The sequence below is a fragment of the Rhinolophus hipposideros genome (genome assembly GCF_964194185.1).
Source record: "Rhinolophus hipposideros genome assembly, chromosome: 1".
Taxonomy (NCBI): Eukaryota; Metazoa; Chordata; class Mammalia; order Chiroptera; family Rhinolophidae; genus Rhinolophus; species Rhinolophus hipposideros.
The window spans coordinates 105,749,273-105,772,440 of NC_138047.1; the positions used below are offsets into that span (position 1 = coordinate 105,749,273).

At 48.1% G+C, this 23,168-nt stretch overlaps 1 protein-coding gene across 6 annotated transcripts in view; it reads left to right on the plus strand.

The window, feature by feature from the left end:
- SLC2A9 (solute carrier family 2 member 9) overlaps positions 1-23,168 on the plus strand; it is a 132,082-nt gene that overhangs the window by 80,539 nt on the left and 28,375 nt on the right. For all 6 annotated transcript variants that reach the window (XM_081048873.1, XM_081048871.1, XM_081048874.1 and 3 more), the window contains 2 exons: positions 6,137-6,324; positions 17,002-17,112. In XM_081048873.1, coding sequence (XP_080904999.1) covers positions 6,137-6,324; positions 17,002-17,112 — 299 coding nt within the window. The remainder of the gene's footprint in view (positions 1-6,136; positions 6,325-17,001; positions 17,113-23,168) is intronic.

Consider the following 23,168-nt stretch of genomic DNA (forward strand, 5'->3'; position numbering starts at 1 on the left):
GGCTGCCATTGCAATTTTGGTTGGCATCGTGACCAGGGGAAGCTTGTTTCTTTTGGTGGTTTTGGAGAGAAAAGGGGGCATATCAGGATGAAGGTCAGCCACCTTATGACAGAAAACCCAAATGACAGAGTCTTAAACAGACTCGTCTATTTCTCTCTCCCTAAGAAAAGGTTGAAGGTATGCAGTCTGAGGCTGTTATGATTCTTCATGTTGCCAGGATCCCGTTCCTTTCCTGTCTCCATCTGCCATCTTCAGAAGGTGGTCTCATGGTCCAAAGTGGCTGCCATCAAATCTGCATTCCAGCCGGGAGAAGGGATTTCTCGTCTTTCCACGTTAAGACATCTCGAAGGCTCACACACTTCTGCTGTGTCTCTTTGGTCAAACGTGATCACGTGGCCTCTCCTAACTACCAAGGAGGCTGGGGAATGTAGTCTTTTACTGCGCTGCTGTCACAAAAAGTCAGGCCGTCTCCTAAGGAGGGTGAATAATAGCGTCTGGCCACGTGTCGGGTCTGCCCCCATGCGGGAGGAAATAATCGAAGTACCTCTTGGCTGGGATCAGCAGACTGAGGCATTTTGGTGGCCTGGAGGCGGATAACCCGCAGCTCCTTCCAAATGGCGCCGCTCTCACAGCCATTTGATGTCCATTTAGAGGCCAGGCTGAGTGAGCTCCGGCAATGAGCTACTACCAGCAACCACTAAGCTAAGTAAAAACCCAGAAGTTAATGGGAACTGCCTTCGTGTGTCATTCCTGAACACCCCACGGCAGTCTCACTTCCTCCCCATGAGGATTATCAGCCCCATTCTTGGAAAATGTCCTTTCTGCGTGTCATTACATTTCTAAGGATGCCTCGTGCCTTCGGGATTTCCACAATGCCCTGATCCGTGGGTGCTCTGGCCTGGGCTGGGTTGAGGGGCTGCTCCACAGCCCAGACATGGCCAGAAACGTTCCGGAGGCAAGGTCTCCTGCGAGGTGGACAGAAGTGGGTCTCAACAATGGCCCTCACTGGAGACAGCTAACTGCTTCTCATTTGTATTAGGGGCTAGTTTGTTACCTTGGTTACCAGGGATCTAGTTGTTAGTAAGGCAAGAAGAAAGTATATTCAAGTGAATTCCTGCCAGAGGTCAGTTAAAAATACAAGCTTTTTTCCAAACCATTGCAACGCTTACCCTCAAGAAGAGCATGGATTCCCTGGGGAGGCTAGGTCTGAGGTCCAGGCCATTGGACCTGCCTGGACCCTCCATGTGGTGGCAGGAATAGATGAAGGCCCAGGGGCGGCAGGAACTAGGGGGCTCAGGTCTCTGCCCTGAAGATCTCACCATGATATGAGCACCCCCATTCTTTCAGCTGCTCCGCCACCTTCCCCAACTCTCGTGGTGCCAGAGGAGCAGCCAGAAGCAGAGTCTTTTTTCCTCTTACCTAAAGTCCCACATCAGTGCCTCTCATGGCTGCTGGAATCTAACAGGAATCAGCAAGCATGGGAGGCTGGGAAATGGGGTTTGTAGGCTTCTAGCCCAAGTGACACAGGAGCGATTCTAAAAGGATGATTTCGGACTGAGTCCCAGTGGAATGGGAGAAAGTATTTGCAAACTGTATTTCTGATAAAGGACTTGAATAGACATTTCTTCAAAGAAGACATAGAAACGTCCAACAGGTATATGAAAAAAATGTTCAGCCTCACTAATCATCTAAGTCATGCACACGCGAACCACAATGAGACATCACCTCACACCTCTCAGTCTGGCTATTGTCAAAAACACAAAAGACAAGCGTTGGCAAGGGTGTGGAGAAATTGCAACCCTTGCACAGTGCTGGTGGCAATGCAAAATGGTGCAGTCACTACAGAAAACAGTACGGAGATTCCTCAAAAAATGAAAACTAGAACTACTATATGATTTGGCAATCCCTTCTGTGGGTATTTATCCAAAATAATTGAAACCAAAATCTTGATGAGATTTTAGCACTCCTCTGTTCACTGCAGCACTATTCCAAGATGTGGAAACAACATGAAACGCTTGTCAATGGTTGAATGGATGGAAAAAATGTGGTCTGTAAGACAATGGAATATTATTCAGCCTTGAAAAAGAAGGAAATCTTGCAATGTGACCACATAGATGAACCTGGAGGACGTCACTCGAAGTGAAATAAGCCAGTCACAGAAGGGCAAATACTGCATGACCTCACTTATAATGAGGAATCTAAAATCCTCAAACTCATAGAATCAAACTGGATTAGTGGGTGCCAGGGGCTGAGGGGAGGGGGACATGACAAGTTGCTATAAAGTTTCAGGTTTGCAAGACGAGTAAGCTCTAGAGAGCTCACCTCGTGCCTACCCGTGGCAATACTGTATTGTGCATTTAAAAATTTGCTAAGAGGAGAGATCTCACGTTAAGTTTCTTACCACGGTAGAATAATTTTTTTTTTCACTTTTGCAGTAGTAAATTATTCATTTACTAATGGGAAAAAATAAGCCACAGCTATGGCGCTCACTCCTGACCATATGAATACGGGTGCCAGTTCCATTGCCTGCAAAAGCAATCGTTGCAAAGACAGCATGCCCACAGGCCTCTAAGGAGCACTGCTGGGAAAGAGAGCTTTCAGTTTCGTAGAGAACTTTCAGACCTAAACTCTCGGACAGGGGATGCACAATGCAAGGAGATGGGCTGTCTGGGACCACCTGCTGTCACTGTCATCCTCTGAACCAGGCCAGCATGACCCCTGTGGACACGCAGCAGTGCAGGCGTGGAAATGCCAGGTCTGAAGTGGGACTTGGGCATGTCACTTCATCCCTCTGTGCCTCAGGTTCCCCATCTGTTCAATGGCAGGAAGAGCACTGCCCTTGCAGGGGTACGTGAGGGGCCTGCAGGCCCGGCATCCAGCACCGTCCACCTAGAGTGGCAGAGAGCTGCATTCTGCCTCCCCGTGGAGAGAACACCTTCTGTGTAGAAACCATGCCTTGTATCTCCCTTAACACCGTGTCCCTTAGCACCCCTACCCTCCCCCTGCCCCCTGGCAAGTTCTCAAGAGCTGCAGGTTGATTGAAATGAACTGAATTTGGTTTTATTAGCTTCTCGGCACTGGTTTCTTTTCATCATTCTTTGAGGGGTGTGGAAAGATCAGACAGATGTAGGTGAGAACATTGGCTCCCTCTCTTTCTACCTGGGATCTCCGGCACATTTCCTAGCTTCCCTGAGGCTCAGTTCATGAACAACACTAGGAATTGTGATAAAGTCTGTAAGACACCTAGCCCAAAGGCTGGCACATAGTAGGTGCACAATAAATGTTAGCCTCTTTCCCCCCTTGAATAAAGGTGAGTCCTTAAATGGTACGAGACCTGGTTACATAACAGCTCCCTTTTCCAGCCTGGGAGTTGATCATGCCACCAAGAGGATTCTCCTTCTAGTTGGAAAATGCAAATTCTCCTTCCTTTTTCAAGTTCTTTGCAGTTTGTGATGAGAACATGGCCAGGAATATGAATGAGCTGTGAGCCATGGAAGCTTCTTACTTTCAAGTGCAAGGGTGAGGGTGGAAACTTGATCTAGGAGGAGAGGACCTGGGGTAGATCGGATGAACTATTTAAATGACTTGGAGATGAAAGAGAAGAGACTCCTCTGGGAGGGTTATTTTCCATAGCAAATGTCTTTTTGAAATGGGCTCATTGACTGTAAGTTTGTAAGGCCATTTTGTCTCTCTCCAAGCAGCGCTAGTTACAATTATATGTGTCTGACTCGTCCCCTCCCCACCCCAAAGATGCCATCATCTCATCCTCTCCCAGTCTTTCATGGAAGCTGCACATTTCTGGGTCTTGCATTTGCTTTAGAGACCTCGTGGTCCATCTTCCGGTTCAATGCCTGGGTGCCTCCCGCAACATTTCCAACAGGTGCACATCAAGCCTCTCCTTGCACACTTCCAGGGATGGGGGACTCACTGCTCATGAAACCACCCAATCTGCCCTTGAATATATCAGTCAGACAGTCCTTCCTGGTGGTGAGCTGACCTCTGACGCATCCCAGCTGCTGACCTTGGTCCTGGTTTTGACCTCAGGACCAAGGAGAACAACCCCGCGCACATCCAGGCTTCTCCTCCCAGAGGATTGCCTTCTCCTCCCAGAGGATTGCCTTCTCCAGACGAAACATCAGCAAATATGAGGAGGGTCCAGTGACGTTCACCCAACATGGTCTGAGCACTTACCGTCTGCCAGGCTCCGAATAAGACACAAGCCTTACACCGTCACGAGCACCTTCCCTGCGCTGGCAGGATCACAGCTGTGACAGGAGAAGCAGTGGTGGCCATTTACTGGCTGCAGGACACCCCGACACTGCCCCATGCACTTCGTTCCCTCTCTGCACAGTTCCCTGTCCCTGTATGATGGGGCTTCCACTCCACGTCCCAGGCCTTCACCTAAAGACTGGAGGGAAGGGAATGTGGTTACTCTTGGGCTCTGGGTGGAAACAAATGCAAGTCCAGCATCACCTGGGCTTCAGAGTTGAGGCAGACGCCCACGGAGCTAAGAGCTGGACGCCATCAGCTCCATGCTGCTCACAGCCAAGCAGGGAGTCTTTCCTGAAGGGGACTGAGTGGCATATCTCCATGTTTGCCATTTAGTCACACAAGATACTACGCCTCACCCAGTCACAGGAATCTTCTAAGAAGGGGTGTGGGGCAAGTAGAACACACTCTCTGTATGAACACATATACAAGACGACATTGAATTGATGTATTAAAGAGGAAGGACATCATAACTTTTAAGAGGAAGAAGAGAGATTTTTGTTACAGGAAAGTTTGTAAAGTGCTGAGTGTTTATTTTAGCTGAGAGCTTCCTGACAGCCAAGGTGAAAAGGGGAAAAATAGGTTACAGTTTCCTTATTTTATATGGAAAGCGGGTATGTCAGGGAAGAGAGAGAAATATTTTCCTGCCCTAAAACTCTAGGATGACTTTATCACATGAACATTGCATTTTAAACTTTGCAGAAGTATGAGAAATACTGTGGTTTAGTGGGTGACGCAGAAACATTACTCGTTCAGCTACTTCTCGCATGCATCCTTAGTAAATGCTCCGAAAACTATTAAATCATAGCTTATAAAAGAGACATCCTGAGGCAGCTTTCAGTACACTTCTGAAAATAACACCCCAGAGCCTTCGTGGGTTTGATTCTTGAAGAATCTGGAGCAAGCTTAACGACTTTTATTTTCCTGCTACTTACGAGGAGCAATCACACATGCCCCGCGGTTCAGAGCCGTGTTTTTAAGGATGATGCCCACTGTGTTGAATGAATTATCCACAGGAGCCGTCACAATAGCCACCTTTCCCTGAAGGAGGACAAATATCACAGTGCTGAATATTTAAACCTACTCTCAAAGGGTCTCCTGTGATCTGATTATTATGATCTCAGGGGCCTAATCAGTCAGCCCACTTTACCACAGATTCCCATGGAGGTTTACACAATTAAGATCTTGGTGAAAAATCACAAGTTCACTGAGGCTGGAAATTTGCAGCAGTCAGCCTAGAAAAGGCACACGTCACATGGGTGAGTTTGAATCCTGGGAAGATTAGCTCTTTGAGACTATTTCACAAAGTTTCTGTATTTCAGGGGGTCGTGGGGGAAAAGCCCTGGAGGTCATGTGGGTCAATCCTCGTTCCAATGGTACAATGGACTCCCGGGCCTCCTGGCCGAGTGGTGGTCTGACCTCCACTGGACACTCCCAGTGGTGACGGACGCACAGGGCCGGCAAACAGGAGACGCTCAATAATATCCATCGGAAGACACACCTCCTGAGTGTGAAGCTCTGGGCCAGGGTTCAGCGTGTATTATATCGTCCAGTTATGACAGCACAATACCAAAAGCAGCCATGTGCGGCAGGCCTGATACAAATGTTCACCGACCCCGTGGTAGAGATGGGACTCAAACCCTGGGCATGCTCTGCTTTGCTGTAGGGCAATCAGGAGAATACTGGTTCTCTCATGGCTGACCAGGTGGCCTTGGGCAAGTCACTGCATTGCTCTGGGCTTCTGTTCTCCGATTTTCAAACAAGAGCTTCTGTGTCTGGGTGGTGGGACTGTCCGTGCGGGGCCCAGCATTAGGCACAGCAAATCTCCTGACCTCTGCTGAAAGTCCCTGCTTGTCCCTCTGTGCAGCCTTCCGCAGGTTCCTGGGCAAAGAGGACGTGTCCCGAGAGCTGGAGGAGGTGCTGGCCGAGGGCCGTGTGCAGAGACACATCCAGCTGGTGTCCGTGCTGGAGCTGCTGCGGACGCCCTCCGCCCGCTGGCAGCTCATCACCGTGGTTGTCACCATGGGCTGTTACCAGCTCTGCGGCCTCAACGCGGTGAGTGTCGGAGAGACCGGAGGGCGGGGTGGCAGGGGTGAGGGGGAGCCCAGGCGCCAAGCCCAGCTCTGTGCCATCAGGCAGCCATGTAACCTGATCCTCAGTGTTCTCATCTGTAAAATGGGATAGTATAATAGTGAAAGAAATAATCCATGCAAAGTTTCAGGGCAGCAGCTAGCACAGTTCTCCCTTACTAAGTGCTGCCTTATTATACTCATTCATCCCTAGAAATACTTAAAAGTCATCTTTCTTAATAAAATGGGTATTAGGGAGTCATACGTAAGGGACATTGAGATGATTTAAATAAAAGTACTCACGGCTAGGCTGGCTTCAATGGGTGACTTTGGCCTGAGAAAATCTCAAGGCTTTAAAAAAAGCTTTTGGGAGGCTGAGCTGACGTGGGCAGGAGAGTGGGAGGACCAGGTCTCCCTGAGAAGTTCCCCAAACCCTGTGATGGACGCAGCGTCCCTTCTCGCTCAGGGCTCCAGGAAGTAGAAGTTGGGACTGAGGAGTAGGGAGGCCCACTTGGGATCACTGTCATTATTGCTGCTTCTGGAGAATAGTGGGTTGCCTCCAGAGGTGGTGAGTTCCCCATTCATGAAGGTGTGCAAGCCAGCCGGCCAACCACGTGGCAGGGACGTGTGGAAGAGATTGCGCACTGAAACGTCCAGTGCCCTCCGTCCCTTATGTAGCTCAGGAGAAGTGTGGCTGGGCCCAGAGGGAGGGAGAAGGGACTTTCCACAGAGCCCAGATAAAATAGCTCCTCTGCCTTTGGATGAATGAGGCTGGCTTCCCTGCTACAAGCCAGCAGGGAAGGGGTTAGCGCATGTTGGGGGAGGTGACATGAAAAGGGGAAAAATGACAGCCTAGAAAGTTAAAACCATAAGGGTCTGCCTCATGTCAACAGCTCTTGATTCTATTTTCGAAAACACTGGGTGGAAATGAGATCGTCTTGCCACGTACTTGTTTTTACCTGCTCCTTGCTCTGGTGAAAGTCAGCAGAATGAGGCAGGGCCTGGGTCAGCAGTGTGGCCTGTTACTGAGAAGCAGACAGGGAGGATGTATTCGTTTCCCGAAGCTCACACTTGCTGTTGTAAAAGCCACATACGGAATCAGTATTTAATGAGGCATTTAGGTTGGGGACCATGACACTTCTAAGCAGAACTCTCTCCTCCACTGGGACGTCATTTTCTCATTTGCAGCCCTATATAACTTTATCGGTTCCGCCGGCTGTATCTGTAAACCCCACAGCATGGGCATGTGGTGGAAAAAAACATCCTGTCCTCTCCCAAAGCCAGCAGTAGTGAGGTCTTTGCTCCAGAGTTCTGCCCTCCTCGTACTGACTGCGTTTCATGTATTTTTTTTTATTGTCGTGAGGACATTTAACGTGAGACCTACCCTCTTAGCAAACGTCTACGTGTCCAGTGCTGTGTCTTTAAGTGCAAGTGCAGTGATCACAGCAGCTCTCTAGAACTTACTCATCTTCCGTAACTGAAACTTGCCCCGGTGAACAGCAACTCCCCTTTTCCCCCTCCTTCCTCCCCTGGCAGTCACCATTCTTCTCTCTGCTCCTGTGATGGGAGTATTTGAGATTCCTCATACTCCTATAAGTGAGGTCGTGCAGTATTTGTCCTTCGGTGACTGGCTATTTCCTTTAGTGTAACGCCCTCCAGGTCCATCCATGTTCTCACATTGCAGAAGTTCCTTCTTTTTTTAAGGCTGAATAATATTCCACTGTGTGTTTAGACCTCATTTTCTTTATCCATTCATCCATGAAGGAACATTTAGGTTACTCTCACATCTTGGCTCTTGTGAATAGTGCTTTATTTAACATAGGAGTGCTAATATCTCTTTGAGATCCTGCTTTCAACTCTTTTGGATAAATACCCAGGAGTGGGATTGCTGGGTCATATAGTGGTTCTATTTTTCATTTTTTGAGGAGCCTTCATACTGTTTTCCATAGTGGCTGCACCAATTTACATTCCCAACAACGGTGTGTGAGGGTTCCAATTTCTCCACATCTTCACCAACATTTGTTAGTCTTTCTTTTTTCTTTCAAATAATAGCCATCGCAACAGGTGGGTGGTGACATCTCATTGTGGTTTTGATTTGCACTTCCCTGATAATTAGTTATGTTGAGTATCTTTTCATATAACTGTTGGCCATTTGTATGTCTTCTTTGGAGAAATGTCTATTGAAGCCTTTTGTCTATTTTTCAATTGGGTTATTTGGGTTTGTTCTCTGTTTTGTTGTTTTTGTGCTTGAGTTGTAGGAGATCCTTATATATTTTGTATATTGAACCCCTTCTCAGATGTAGGGTTTGCTAATATTTTGTTTCATTCTGTAGGTTGCCTTTGTACTCTGTTGATTGTTTCCTTTGTTGTGCAGAAGCTTTTTTTTAGTTTGGTGTGATCCCACTTGTTTATTTTTGCTTTTGGGGCCGTATGTTTTTTCTAGGAGTTTAACAGTTTTTGTTCTTATGGTTAAGTCTCTAATCCATTTTGAATGAAGATAAAGTTCCAATTTCATTGTGTTGTATGTGGATATCCAGTTTCCCACCACCATTTGTGAAAAAGACTATTCTTTTCCCAGTGAATATTCCTGGCTCCCTTGTCAAAGATCAGTTGACCATAAATGCATGGGCTCATTTCTGGGCTCTCCACTCTGTTCCATTAGTCGGTATGTCTGTCTTTATGCCAGCACCATACTGCTTTGATTACTGCAGCTTTGTAATGCATTTTGAAATCAGGAAGTATGATGCCTACAGTTTTGTTCTTTCTCAAGATTATTTTGACTATTTCTTGTCTTTTGTGGTTCCTTATGGATTTTAGGATTTTTTTCCTATTTCTGTAACTATGCCATTGGGATTATTATAGGCATGACATTGAATCTGTAGATCGCTTTGGCTAGTATAGACCTTTTGACAGTATTAAGTCTTCTAGTCCGTGAATGTGGAATACTTTTCCATTCATTTGTATCTTCTTTAATTTCTTTCATCAGTGTTTTGTAGTTTTCAAATGTAAAAGTCTTTTACCTCCTTGGTTAACTTTATTCTCAAGTATTTTATTCTTTTTGATGCTATTGTAATTGGGATTTTTACAAATTTTGTTTTTGGATAGTTTATTGTTAACGTATAGAAACGCAACTGATTTTTGTATGTTGATTTTGTATCCTGCAACTTTACTAAATGCGTTTAGTGTTTCCACCAGTGTGTGTGTGTGTGTGTGTGTGTGTGTGTGTGTGTGTGTGTGGCATCTTTGGGATTTTTTACATATAAGATCATGTCATTTGCAAACAGTGATATTTTTGCTTTTTTCTTTCTGATATGGATGCCTTTTTTTTTTTTCTTTTTCTTGCCTGATTGCTATGGCTAGGACTTCCAGTACTATGTGGAATGAAAATCATGAGAGTGGCCATCCTTGTCTTGTTCTTGATCTTAGAGGAAAAGTTTTCAGCTTTTCATCCTCAAGTATGATGTTAGCTCTGGGCTTATAATATATGGCCTTTATTATGTTGAGATAATTTCCTTCTATTCTTAGTTTGTTGAGGATTATTTAAATCTCTAAGTCAGGACCAATACTGCCAGCTTGGCCTGCTTAACTCAACACAGAGCAAAGAGCTCTGGACCAAGATCCAGACGCCTGGCTTTCTGTCTCAGTGAGACCACAAATCTGCAGTGGGTGACCTGGGCCATTGCTTTCCCTCACCCAGCCTCTGTCTGCTCAGCTGTAATAATAATTAAACACACACTTATTTAGCATTTAACATGATCCAAGAGCTGATCCCTTGACAGCCCTGTGAGTTAGGCACAGAGACACTAAGAGACTTTCCCTAAGTCACACAGCATGGAATGGTAGAAAGGGATTTGAACACCATCCATTTGGCCACAAGATCTAGGTGCTTAAGCCCCGAACAGGGAAGGTCCCCAGTGCTCTTGAGAGCTTCACCACTGAGTCATTGAGCTGTGTCCCCAGGTCATCCATAGGCAGCTAATGGGACAAGCCTACTTCTGTTTTACATACAAGGGACAAACACAGGTTAGCCGCAAATCACAGCCCAACTGAGGCACAGAGAGCGCCTCAGTCAGGGCTCTCTTCCTGCACCTGCTGCCTTTTAATCCAAATAATTCATGAGACCAAGGAAGAGAGTTGTCTAACACAGATGAAAAACTTTAAATGCCCTTTAAAACTTGTGTTGTTCCCTTGATTTTCCCAGAAATTCTTTGGGGGGGGGACATGGTCTGTAGTTTAAGGCAGTTGTAAATACTGCTAGGTATCAACCCATTGATCAGTTTCTTCCGGCCCCAAATGTCCTGCAGGGTAGGGGGTGCTGTCCCCGAATTCTAGATGAAGAAACTGAGGCTTACAGAGGGCTAAGGTGTAGGGACAGAGTCCCAGAGAGCAGTTTCCAGGCTCTTGGCTTCACGTGGAAAGGTGCTGGCTCGGGTAGTAGATGTCCGTCAGCTGTGGCTGGGTGGCCATCAGCTGTAACCAGTTAGCCAATTAGCCACTGATATACCTGCCGTGGCTGCGTTGGTTGGTTGGTTGGTTGGCAGGCAGAAAAGCAGACGGAGGATTGTGCATTGTGTGGCTATTACTTCCTGTGTGTGTCTCGCCCGGCCACCAGCAAGACTGGGGGGCAGGAAGACCATTTGTTGGGGTACTGGCGGATGTTTGCTCCCTGTGTCTCCAACCCAGCTGCCAGCGAGACTATAGTAGTATGACTCCCCTATCTGTGGCTCTGTGGGTGTTCCTTTTTGGCCTCACCATATCCTGTGTTCTTGTGTGCGGAGCGGGAGCTGAGACCCCACATGACACCCTGCGTGACTCAAGGTGTCACCACCACACCTCTTTCAGTCACTGCAGGTGGTGCCTGTGCTGTGAAACTCACATGTCCTGGCAACAGCTGCCCTGTGGGGAGCACTGCCCAGGTGTGGCCAGCCCGTCTCTAAGACTCAGGTACCTTGTACTCAGCCGGCACCTCTCAGCTTCAGCACTACGCACATTTGGGGCTGGGAGATTCGTGGTCACAAAGGGCTGTCCTGTGCACTGTAGGATGTTTTGCAGCGTCCCTGGCCTCTACCCACAGGATGACAGTAGCCTACCCCACCAGTGGTGACAACCAAAGATGTCTCCAGACATTGCCAAACGAACGTCCTCTCAGGTCAAAATTGCCCCTGGTTGAGAACCACTGTATTAAACAAACATTCCATATTGTTCAGTACATTTTTGCTAAAGAGCTGATGAATGGTATTTGCATATTTTAGAAATCAAGTAAGAGTTGGGTTTTACATTTAGTTGTTTTTCAGTTCGTTTTCAGTGCTTGAGTGTTTTTCTGTCTTCTTCTCACACTAACTTTCAAGTTCCCGTCTCTAAAATTAGATCTGTCATTCAAAATTATTTCATGCAGCTGCCTTGCTCCCGAGCAGTCTGTCCTTTGCGTGAAAACCAGACTTGTATGCAAACGTGCAGCCTCTCGTTGCTGAGCCCACCTACTTACCTGGGGCGGCATTGATGGCTCCTGCCCCTCGGTGCCACTCCCCTCACCATGACCATCCTCGAGGGTGGAGGCCATGCCTCACGGTCCTTGTGTCTGCAACACCTGGAGCTGCCATGACCCATGGGAAGCCCCTAAATGTTTGGGCAAGAAAGGAATAGGAGGTGAGACGAACAAGGGGGCAGGGAGGCCACTGTTTCTATCAAGTCCTGAGGCTGAAAATTGGACTAATGCCAGTTGTCAAAGCTGGTACAGGGAAGCCATAGTTTTCTTGAACCTTCCTGAATCTTCTGGAATGCCAAGTACTTATGGACCTCGGGCTGCCCTTCCTCCTTCTGGATCCCTGCCTCTTGAGGTGAGGGAGCCAATCACACAAACTTCACTGGGCCTCTGTTTCCTGTTCTGGAAAATGGGGATGCTAATGCTTGGTTTGCATAGCTGCCGTGAGGATTATGTAAATTATGTACCTCACACATGGTAACTGCTCAGCTTATGTTAGATCACCTTCCTGTTATCGGCAAGACTGTTCCTGGCAATGTTTTCTTCTCTTCCGAAGCCACGCATTTTCAAACTTCTGACATGCAGTCTTGGTTGGGAAACAAGGCACCCAAACTTGTCAGAAATAGATGTCAAACAAGAGTAGAAAGGCTCAGAGTACAGGCTGTGAACAGCCACATGTGCCTGGTGACCCATTCTCGAAGCTCAGAGGCCTTTCACCACTGCCAGAGCTTGTCCATGTGGTGGGTGCCTGAGTATTACAGCGTTCCGGGGTAGCTGGTATATCCCTCGCGCCCTTTACCTGGGTATTCTGTGTTTCCCCAAACATAAGACCGGGTCTTACATTAATTTTTGCTCCAAAAGACGCAGTAGGGTTTATGTTCAGGGGATGTCATCCTGAAAAATCATGCTAGGGCTTATTTTCTGGTTAGGTCTTATTTTCGAGGAAACACAGTTGTTGCATAACGCCTCCCTTCCCTGCTAGACTAGGTGTGTGGGGACGAAGATGTGTGTCGCCCCCCGCACTGTAACCCCAGTGCCTAGCAGAGTGACAGGTATCCTATACCTTCTAAAGAATTGGATAGAGAATTGGATAGAAGGGAGACGAGGCTGGGAGAAGGGAGGGAGAGTGGGAAACAAGGAAAACTCAGGCAGGTTGGTGGTGAAACATGATGCCTGCCCCCGTTGCTGGCCTGGAATCGTATGTAGGACCATCTCATTTGTCAAAGCATCGTTCGGAATTCGGGAACCCCAATCATGTTTTGCATAAAACTACTCATCACAAGTTCAGAAGCATTAGAAATAGCTTTTGTCTTCAAGTTTCTCCCCAAATCGTTTTCTAACTCAAATTAGGAAAACTAAAACTGTTCCATTGCCCTAATAACTGAGACCATCTCACTGGAAGGATTTACTGTGTCCCCGTGGGTGGAGAGATGGCTCCATGGAGACCCTCCGTGGGGCTGTCCTAGCTCTGTGATCAACAGCACTCATCCTGGAGTGACGTGTGTTCAACTCCTAGCGTTGAACGTGAGCGTTGTGGGACGAGTTGCCACCACTGCTCCGTGCCTCAGTTTCTCCAGCTGTAAAGTGGTACCCACCTCAGATGATGGTTGTGAAGAGAGATGAAAAGATGCACACAAAGCCCCCAGCGTAGGGCCAGCCACGTAGGTGGTGCTCGATAATGAACGACTCCTGTCCTGAGACCATGGTGGCCTGGGTTCCTGCCCACATCCTCCACCCTCCTGGGGGACACTTAACCCCTCTGACCTCAATCACTGAGATGCAAAATGGGGGCCTGACTCAAAGGAGACGAGAAAGGTGCTGGCTCAGGGTGAGGCTATATTTTTATCCGTACAAGCAGGAACAAGACTCTTAGAAAAGCTGGGTTTTCTGGCCACTCAGCATTTGAGGGCTTACTTTGTCTATTTGGGGATTTTCATGAAGAAAAAGAGTGAGGGGCAGAGGAGGGAGCCGCCCCTCAGTGAGCCCTGAGTCGGGCACTCTGAGCGCATCATCCGGTTTAATTCTCTCATGTGCTTTAAGGACGCGAATTGAGGCCGGTGGTGGAGACCCGGGTCCAAGGCCTCACCGCTGGCAGCGAGTGATGCCTGTCACACCTGTTCTGTCCACTCATAGCCTCCGTCTTTCCAAATGACAGCTGTCCATGAAGAGGGGACTTTAGACTTTAAGTTGACGTGACCTGGGGGCTGAGGTACAAGCCCAGAGCCCTGGAGAGGACCCTGGAGTGGTTTGTGGGTCTTGTCTTACAATGAGTGAGGTAGCTGGGCCTCAGCTGGTCCCACCAGAGAGTCTGAGAAAGTCAGCTCAGCCTCCCCCTCCATTGTTAAGTGGAAGTAAAGCCTGAGGAGAATGAGGAGTGACACTCGGCTGTGGCTTTGGACCAAGCAGCCCTGCCAAGGAGGAGGGTCCAGGCTTTCCAGCATTGTCAGAAGAGCCATGCCTCTTCCTTGGGCAGAAGGCCTTGCTTTTCTTTGTGGCAAGCATGCATTATCTTTTCCTATGATGCACTCTGTTCCTTCCCACCTCTCAGATTGATGCCACCTGATTTAACATCCATCTCATTCCATCTCAGGAGGGAAATCAGATGCTTTCTCACTCAGGGGCTGCAGAGGGCAGCGGAAGGGGTTGGAATGACCTGAGCTGACATCCCAGCTCTGCCATTGAGTAGCTAGGCAGCCCTCACCTGGCTGAAACTCAGTTTCTTCATCTGTCAAATGGGGGCAGTGATATCTACCTCACTGGGTTGTGGTGAGGATGAAATTAAGTGATGTAGGGGACAGGTTTGGGGGTGGGTACAAAATATAAGCTCCTTTATTCCCCTCTGAAATTCAGAACCGGTCAGAGAGACTGGCACCGAAATCAGATAGGTGAAGATCAAAATGTCAGTTCTACACCAAGTGTAGCTGGATGCGGGGGTGCAGCTTCAGCAGCTGTGGTTAATTCTGCACCCCCAGATTTAAGGCGCAGACCCAGTCGTAACAGAAGAAAGCAACCCAGGCCCTTGTCCACTGGTCTAGAGAGCAGAGAGAACTCAAGCTCCCTGCAGGAGGTGCCCGTGAGCACACACGGTCCTTCCTTCCAAGGGTACCCACCTGCCTTATCCCTCGTCCCTTATGTGGCACCTTGTCCCTCGGGCTGACAGGGAGGCCTGTTCCCCAAATGGAAACAGGGAACAAAGGCATTGGCATAGTTCCTGGGACGTAGTGTTTACTAAATGACAAGGTCCCCTGTCTCTATACTGCAAAATAGAACCTGTGCACCATTATTTGGGACACCCACCCCTGTGTCTCTCTCTCTGTCTGTCTCAATCTGACCTCCGCTTCCATCCTTCCATGTTCTCTCTGACTTCTGACCATCCTCCCTCCCTCCTAGGACACATTTCCAGCCCACCTCTATAACCCAAGATCACCCCCCCCATCTCAAGACCCTAAACTGAACCACGTCTTCAAAGTCCCTTTTGCCATGCGATGCAGCGTAGTCACAGGTTCCCTGGATTAGGACGTGGCCATCTGTGGGGAGCCAGTGCTCTGCTGACCGCGTCTGAAGCATATATTAAGTCCACACTCCCTCTCATACCATCTTGTTTTGGCGCGGCTTCCCCACAGCTGTGTGGTGTTTTCCCTGACTGAGGAGCAATCGCATCTCAGCAGAGATGGGAATCTTCTAGAATAACACCTACCATTTGTTATGCACCAATTATATAAAAGATACTTCATCACTTAAAAATTTTTTATGACAATCCTGAAAGACGGGGCGTTGTTACCTTCTTTCCCAGGGCGAAGATTCAGAGACAGGCAATCACTTGCCCACAGACCCTCAGTTTGAAAGCGGCAGCGCTGGGGCTGGAGTGGGGTTCGCCGGCCTGCAGACCTGTACCCTTCTTCCTACCTCACCATCTGTCTCGGTGGGAGGAGCCTCGGGTAACCTGAGGGAGGGCCATTGTGTCCTGGGCAGGCGGGGTCCATGCAAAGCACACCCCATGGAGGGTCTGCTGCAGCACACGCTCCATTTCCTGGTGCTCCCATGTTATCCACACCTTCAAACTGCCGATCCAACCAGCCTCGGTGGGAGCAGAGGCTGGGGCAGTTCCCGCTGTGCGATGATCTAGGGAGAGAAATGGCCCCGAGGAGCCAGCAGAATGAGACTGGCAGTTTGTGATGTGCAGTCCTACTCCCTGGGTACAGGACCACCCTGCTGGCCCCGGACTGGGAGAGAGGGTCTGAAAGGCCGACTCCGCCTACCAATGCACAGATGCATTTACCTCTGAGCTGGTTCTAGTGCCGCTTTTATAGCTGTCCCTGGATGAGCGTGTAATTTTAGGCACCTCGACTCCCTTGCTAACGTTTAAAGTCTTTGCGGATGCCTGACGCAGTGTGGGAGAGAGGAGAGAGGACTGGGAGAGAGGGTCTGAAAGGCCGACTCCGCCTACCAATGCACAGATGCATTTACCTCTGAGCTGGTTCTAGTGCCGCTTTTATAGCTGTCCCTGGATGAGCGTGTAATTTTAGGCACCTCGACTCCCTTGCTAACGTTTAAAGTCTTTGCGGATGCCTGACGCAGTGTGGCTGCAGGGAGAAGTAGAAACAGGGGAGGAGGGGCCTGGGGCAGTGTGAGGAGCCTGGAGGGCACCTCTCGGGGGAGGCCAGAGCTTGGCTTCCACAGGAGGAGCCACCTGGAGTGGGATCAGAGGGTGGACGTCTGGGGACCGCGAGCGGGTCAGGGCGTGGGGTTCAGAACCAGGCCGGCCGTAACCCAAGTGTCAGATCCACCTGTACACGGGAGGCAGCCGGCCACCTGGGGGGTGAGCGGGCCCACAGAGACCTTCCATTTCTCCAGAAACGAAGTGAGAACCGAGTGCACCCGGCTAGTGCAGCCTGACAGTTACAAGCACCAAACACAGACGTGGCCGTTTCGTCTCCATCAGTTTCCTAGGCCCTTCCGGCAGCAGGCCCCCCATCCGCTTTCCTATATCAGGACAGCGTGGTTTTCTCTCACTCAGTAAACTCTTGTTTTTTTAAGGAAATGGCTGGGACAGGGAGAGCACAGAAATCACCGTGTCCAGTGATTTATGTACCTGAATTTAGGTACCATGTACCTGAATTTCATGTACGAAATGGGTGCCCCTTCACTGACCCTCCCTTCTTTTTCTTTCCCACGTTATAGATTTGGTTCTATACCAACAGCATCTTCGGCAAAGCCGGCATCCCTCCAGAAAAGATCCCGTACATCACCCTGAGCACGGGTGGCATCGAGACTGTGGCTGCCATCGTCTCTGTGAGTAAACTGAGGGTTATTCCTGAGAACATCGCAGGGTCAGCAGGGACGCCCGAGCAGTAAACGGCTTGCCTTTAAAGGAGCATGTGCATTGCCCTACAAAGGTGTCTGAATTTTAAGAGTTTATCACGCAGTTGATCGCTCACATTTCACCCATCTAGAGCGAGAATATTCTTATCTATATTTTGCTTCCCTGTTGTCTTCCTTTAAAAAAAATAGTTTCCTTCTTTGAACTCCCACCTGGTCACCAAGGATACAGTCTAATGGGCCCCTCTGAGAAGGACCACATCTGCCTGGCAACCCGGGCAGAGCACTGTGAGCTCAGGTCTACGGCCAGGACTTCAAACATACTTCAAAGCCATAAGCTGTCATCTCACCACCCCAGATATGTAGGAGTTCGCAAGGCAAAGAAAACGAGAAAGGGCATTCCAGTCCCTTGGTGTAATAGAAAGGGTGGCTTTAATGATGAGCCACAATCTCCCAAAAAAGAGAAACACAACACTCATCACTCTTTCTCAATCTCCAACATGCAAAAAGAACATTTGGGCAGTGCAGGGAGTTGGAGACTTCAGAATCTAGCAGGAACTGCACAGGTTTTGGAATCAGACTGAACCAGATTAGAATCCTGGCTCTGGAACTTCTTGGCTGTGTGATATGGCACAATGCACTCAACCTCTCTGAGCTTCGGTTTCTCCTTTCGTGCGCTGTTCATGTCCCTTCTACGGTGTAGATGTGTGGGCTGAGCCTCACCTTTCAGGCACCCAGTACACGATGGGGTTCATTTCCAGGGGAAAGAGAAGAGGGTTACAATCAGAGTGACATTGTGTGACCTTGATGGAGTAGCTTATTTATTTCCGTTCTTGCTCCCCATTTGTGCTGACAGGACGGATTCCAGTGCAAACAAACAGAGGCTCCCAATTGCCTTTTTGACTAGTTTACAGCAGAACACTTTATTTTGCTCCTTGTTCTTAATAGGGCATTTTAACAACATGCTTTTAAAAATGGATGCTATAAAAAGTGTTGACACTGGTGTTTGGTCTCCCTCTCCTTCCATTCACAGGCTTTTTATTAGAGGGTATATATTTTAATGTTTCATAATCTGGAAGTTTCATAAAATTCTTGTCTCGAGTTCCAGACTCCAGCCAGTGATTATAGATTTGTCATAGGTTTACTTTGATCAGCAGAAAAGCAGTCTGGAATGAAAATGATGGGGAAATGACAGGGTTTGTTTTTGGGTTTGTTTGTTTTATTTTGGTAAAGTATTTTGTTGTTATAAGAAATCAACATAAGCTCATTACGGTAAATTTGTAAACATCAGAAAAATAGAAAGAAACGAAGAAATCACCTACGATCATACTACCAAAGAAAGTTTGGGGGAAATCCCTCGTCTTTTCTACACATAGATGTGTTTTATTCCTAAGCAGCAGTGCCCCTATTCGATCCACTCTCTTTAATCCTGCTTTTGTTCACATAACCTTAAGTCAAAATGATTTTCCATGCTATTACTTCTCATTTGAGTACATTTTATTAAAGTGTGACATACATGCAGAAAAGCATGCAAATCATCGGCCCTCTGAATCAGCACTAGTGTGACAACGCTATCATTCTGCATAGATTGGCTAGACTGCAATTTCCTTAACTGTTGTCTGAGGGGGGTGGGGTGGGTGGGGGGGTGGGGGTGCGTTGTGACGGGGGTCTTCGCTCAGAGCCTGGCCGGCAGAAACCCACTGCCTGGATTTTGATCCCAGCTCTGACTCTTTGGAGCTACGTGACCCTGGGCAAGTGATTCAACAGTTTTGTGACTCGATTTCCCCATTTCTATAAGAAGGACACCGCCCCAGCCTCCTAGGGGTGGGGTGAGGATTAAACAAGGGAATGCACATTAAATGACGTACGCAGCGCTAGGCAAACGATGAGCAGTGTTCACTAGCCTTGTTCTGTGTGGGTAGGTTCCCATTATTTGTCGTTTTCAGCAAGGCTGTGATGAACACCCTAGCAGAGAGCAGGATTTCACAGGCCTCTGGGTCTTCTGATAGTTGAGGAAACCAAGTCCACAGCAATGCCTTACCCAGGACCAGGCAGACAGCCAATAGGTCAGAACCGGAGGGACTGGGGAGAGCTAAGACCTAGGGCCCCTCCTGCTCCCCAACACCGAGTGTGTTACGTGGAATCTCAGGAAGGCTCACATCACTCCTGAAAGTCCAGTTTCCCCCCCATTTGAAAGAGGAGCAAACAGAGGGAGTGCTGATGCTTTCAACCTCCGTCCCCCTGACCCTGCCCTCTAGTCCCCACTCTCTGGATGGCAGATGATCGTCAACAAAGGTGACAACATTTGATGAAGTAGCTCTTGGAAGTACTATCCCCAGAAGGAGGTAAATGACTTCACCCTCCTGGGAGAGAAAGAGAGGACTTTTCCAAAATCAGAACTGGGCACCACAGCCTCTGAAGGCCTGCCTGCTGTTGCTCTCCAGTGTGAATCATGGTCATTCAGATCGTGGGTGTTCTAGAGGTACGGGAACCTCCGTGTGGCCCAGAGTGGGGAGTGACCGCTTCACAGCTCTGATGGGAGGTTCACTCATTCCTGCATTAATTCATTTATTCCACAGTGCTGCTTGCCCCCGCTCTGTGGTAGGAGCAGGTCTAAGTGTGTGAGGCGCATCTGTGGACAAAAGAGACAAAGGCCTTGCCCAGGAAAAGATGAGCTCCTGGTGGCGGTGGGGACACATAATGAACAAAATAAATCACCTGTGTGGGAGCTTAGACGGAGAAGGATGCCGTCAGGAACAGTGGCACGTTGAAACGGGGGTTGAGGGGTGGGTTAGGTGACTGTCTTATATATTGCCATCATGCCCACGAATGGGCAAGTTGTCACCCAGGTATGTGGGGAAGAACGTTCCAGGCAGAGGGAGTGGCTAGAAGAAAAGCCTGCATCAGCCAGACCCAGCCGGAAAGAGATGGCACAGTGAACACGATGGTTGCAGGGCAGATGAACTCAGGGGTGGGTGGGTCTGTAGGGTGGGCGGGCCACCCATCAGGAGCACTGACCTTGAGTGGAGGGACACAGCCAGCTACAAGGGAGCCGGGGCCAACAGCCTGGCCTCACTCCCTTCCTTTATTCTGCTTTCTTCCTGGGTCCCTGTTTGCTGATACCACCTGGAGGCAGAGGGCAAGGGATCTGATCCTGTGGGTCCTTCTCTAGGACACAGAGCCGGGTGAAGGTGATTTGGAGGGGCGCCCAGAGGACGTCCAGGGCAGGCCCTGCTCAGGAGCACAGCTGTGTCTGCCAGGGGGAAGGAGGCAGCGAGGCCAGCAGGCCTGGAGGGGCGTGGCGAGGGTATTGACAGCTGAGTGCCTTGTTTTATTTTTATTTATTTTTCTTATTAAATTTATTGGGGTGACATTGGTTAGTAAAATTACATAGGTTTCAGGTGTACAATTCTATAATTCATCATCTATATGTTACATTGTGTGTTCACCACCCAGAGTCAGTTCTCCTTCCATCACCATATATTTGACCCCCTTACCCTCTTCTGCTACCTCCTTCCTTTACCCTCTGGTAACCACTAAACTGTTGTCTGTGTCTACGAATTTTTGTTTATCTTGATTGTTGCTTTCAGTTTCATATCCCACATATGAGTGAAATCATATGGTTCTCAACTTTTTCTGTCTGACTTATTTCACTTAGCATGATAATCTCGAGATCCATCCATGTTGTCGCAAATGGCAGTCTTTCATCTTTTCTTATGGCAGAGTAGTATTCCACTGTGCATATAGACCACATCTTCTTTATCCATTCATCTATTGAAGGACATTTTGGTTGTTTCCATGTCTTGGCCACAGTAAATAAAGCTGCAATGAACATCAGAGCACATATATCTTTACGGATACATGTTTTCAGATTTTGGGGGTAGATACCCAGGAGAGGGATTGCTGGGTCATATGGTAATTCTATTCGTAATTTTTTGAGGAACCTCCGTACTGTTTTCCACAGTGGCTGTACCAATTTACATTCCCACTAGCAGTGTATGAGGGTTCCTTTTTCTCCACCACCACTCCAACACTTGTTATTTGTCTTGTTGATGATAGCCATTCTAACAGGTGTGAAGTGTGGTATTTCATTGTGGTTTGGATTTGCATTTACCTAATAGCTAGTGACATTGAGCATTTTTTCATATATCTGTTAGCCATTTTTATATCTCCCTGGAGAAGTGTCTGTTCAAGTCTTCTGCCCTTTTTTAAACTGGATTGTTTGTTTTTTTGTTGTTGTTGTTGTTGTTGAGTTGTATGAGTTCTTCCTAAATTTTGGATATTAGCCCCTTATCAGAGGTGTTGTTTGCAAATATCGTCTCCCATTCTAGCAGAAAAGCAGACGCATAGACTAATGGGACGGAATTGAGAACCCAGAAATAAACCCACATATGTAAGAGCAAATAATTTTCGGTAATGGAACCAAAAACAAAGGATGGAGAAAAGAAAGCCTTTTCAGTAAATGGTGGTGGGAAAATTGGAAGGCCACGTGCAAAAATAATGAAAATGAAACTGTCACCGTGTACCAAAATTAACTCAGAATGGATGAGAGCTAAACATAAGACCTGAAACAACAAATTGCATAGCAGAAAACATAGGTACTAAACTTATGGACCTTGGTCTTAGGGTTTTATGAATTTGACCTCAAAGGCAAGGGAAGTAAAAGCAAAAATAAATGAATGAGACTATGTCAAACTAAAAAGCTTCTGTACAGCAAAACAAACAAACAAAAAACCATCAACAAAACAAAGGCAGTCTTGTCCTGTTTGAAAAGGACCCCTCTGGCCACTGTAAAGAAAACAGGTGTGGGTGGGGGTGTGAGGGTAGAGCAGGGGGGTGTGAGGAGGCTGGAAAATAGGCTGATTTTCCTGTGAATCATCAGACTGCATGTTGTCTAAAACTGGCATCAAAAGGACTGAGTTCAGCTAATCCTTCTCTACGTACAAGTGTTCCATTGACAAATGATTCTGCTGCATTCCTATGCAGAGGAGCAGGAAGAAACAACATCCACCTCCACTAAAATATTAGATTAAGTCCCCAGCTTATCTAACAAAATTTACAGGAACTTGGCAGAAGGGAGGGAGCTACATCAGCAAAATCGGAAACAGACTCCCCCTTTGGCCCCCAAACTCCCTGGGAGCGGAGGGTGAGGGCACGAGTGGCTCCCAGGGGCTCCATCCAAGCCATGAGCACCTATCAGAGCTGAGAAATTAAAAATCAGGATAAGCGGCTTTTCCTATTCGCTGCATTTGAACATGAAATGCATATATACCATTTGAGAAGTACGTATGTAATCTGTTGCCTTGGTAGGAAACATGCATATAGACATGGGGACTCTTCCGGCTCTGAGGTGTATCCTTACGGGGGGTGCGGGGAACACAGAGTCAGGCCCAGCCTCCCCAAGTGGACAGGCGGTTTTGTGTGGAAGCCCATTTCCTGCAGTGCCTGCTCTCACCCAGCCCCAACTCTGAGCCTACCTTTTCATCAGGTGGTTCTATTTCTGGGTTTACACAAGGACATACCTACAAGTCCGCTCCCTGCAGCCCGCCCCTGTACTCCTGATGCCTTATTTCCCACCAGATGTCTTCTGATTTCCTCCCCATCTCTGGTAGCTTCCTTTGGTTCCCCGTGCGTCAGGGCCGGGCCCCACCAGTGTCCCCATCAGAGGGAAGGTGAGGATATGATCAGGACGCCGGTGGAGATGGCACTCTGTTCCTTTGTGCTAGCTCAAGTGCCAGCTTCTGCCCCCCTCCAAAACCCCCCAGGCTCCCGGCTCCGTGCTCCTCATGGGAGTGCACTGACTCCTAAGTCCCCGGCCACCCAGGAGCTCTTTCGCAACTCCATTTCTTTAAAAGCTAACCATTTCCCCACTTGCCCAAAGTTGAGAACAGTTGAAACTTATGATCGTAAATCTCTTAAGAACCATCATTTCCTTTCTAGGGGGGGAGGAGTAGGGGATATAGTGCCCTTACAAGCTGCAGAAGCTATGGCTGCGACCCAAGGAAAAATTTTTCCCAGCACTTGAGAAT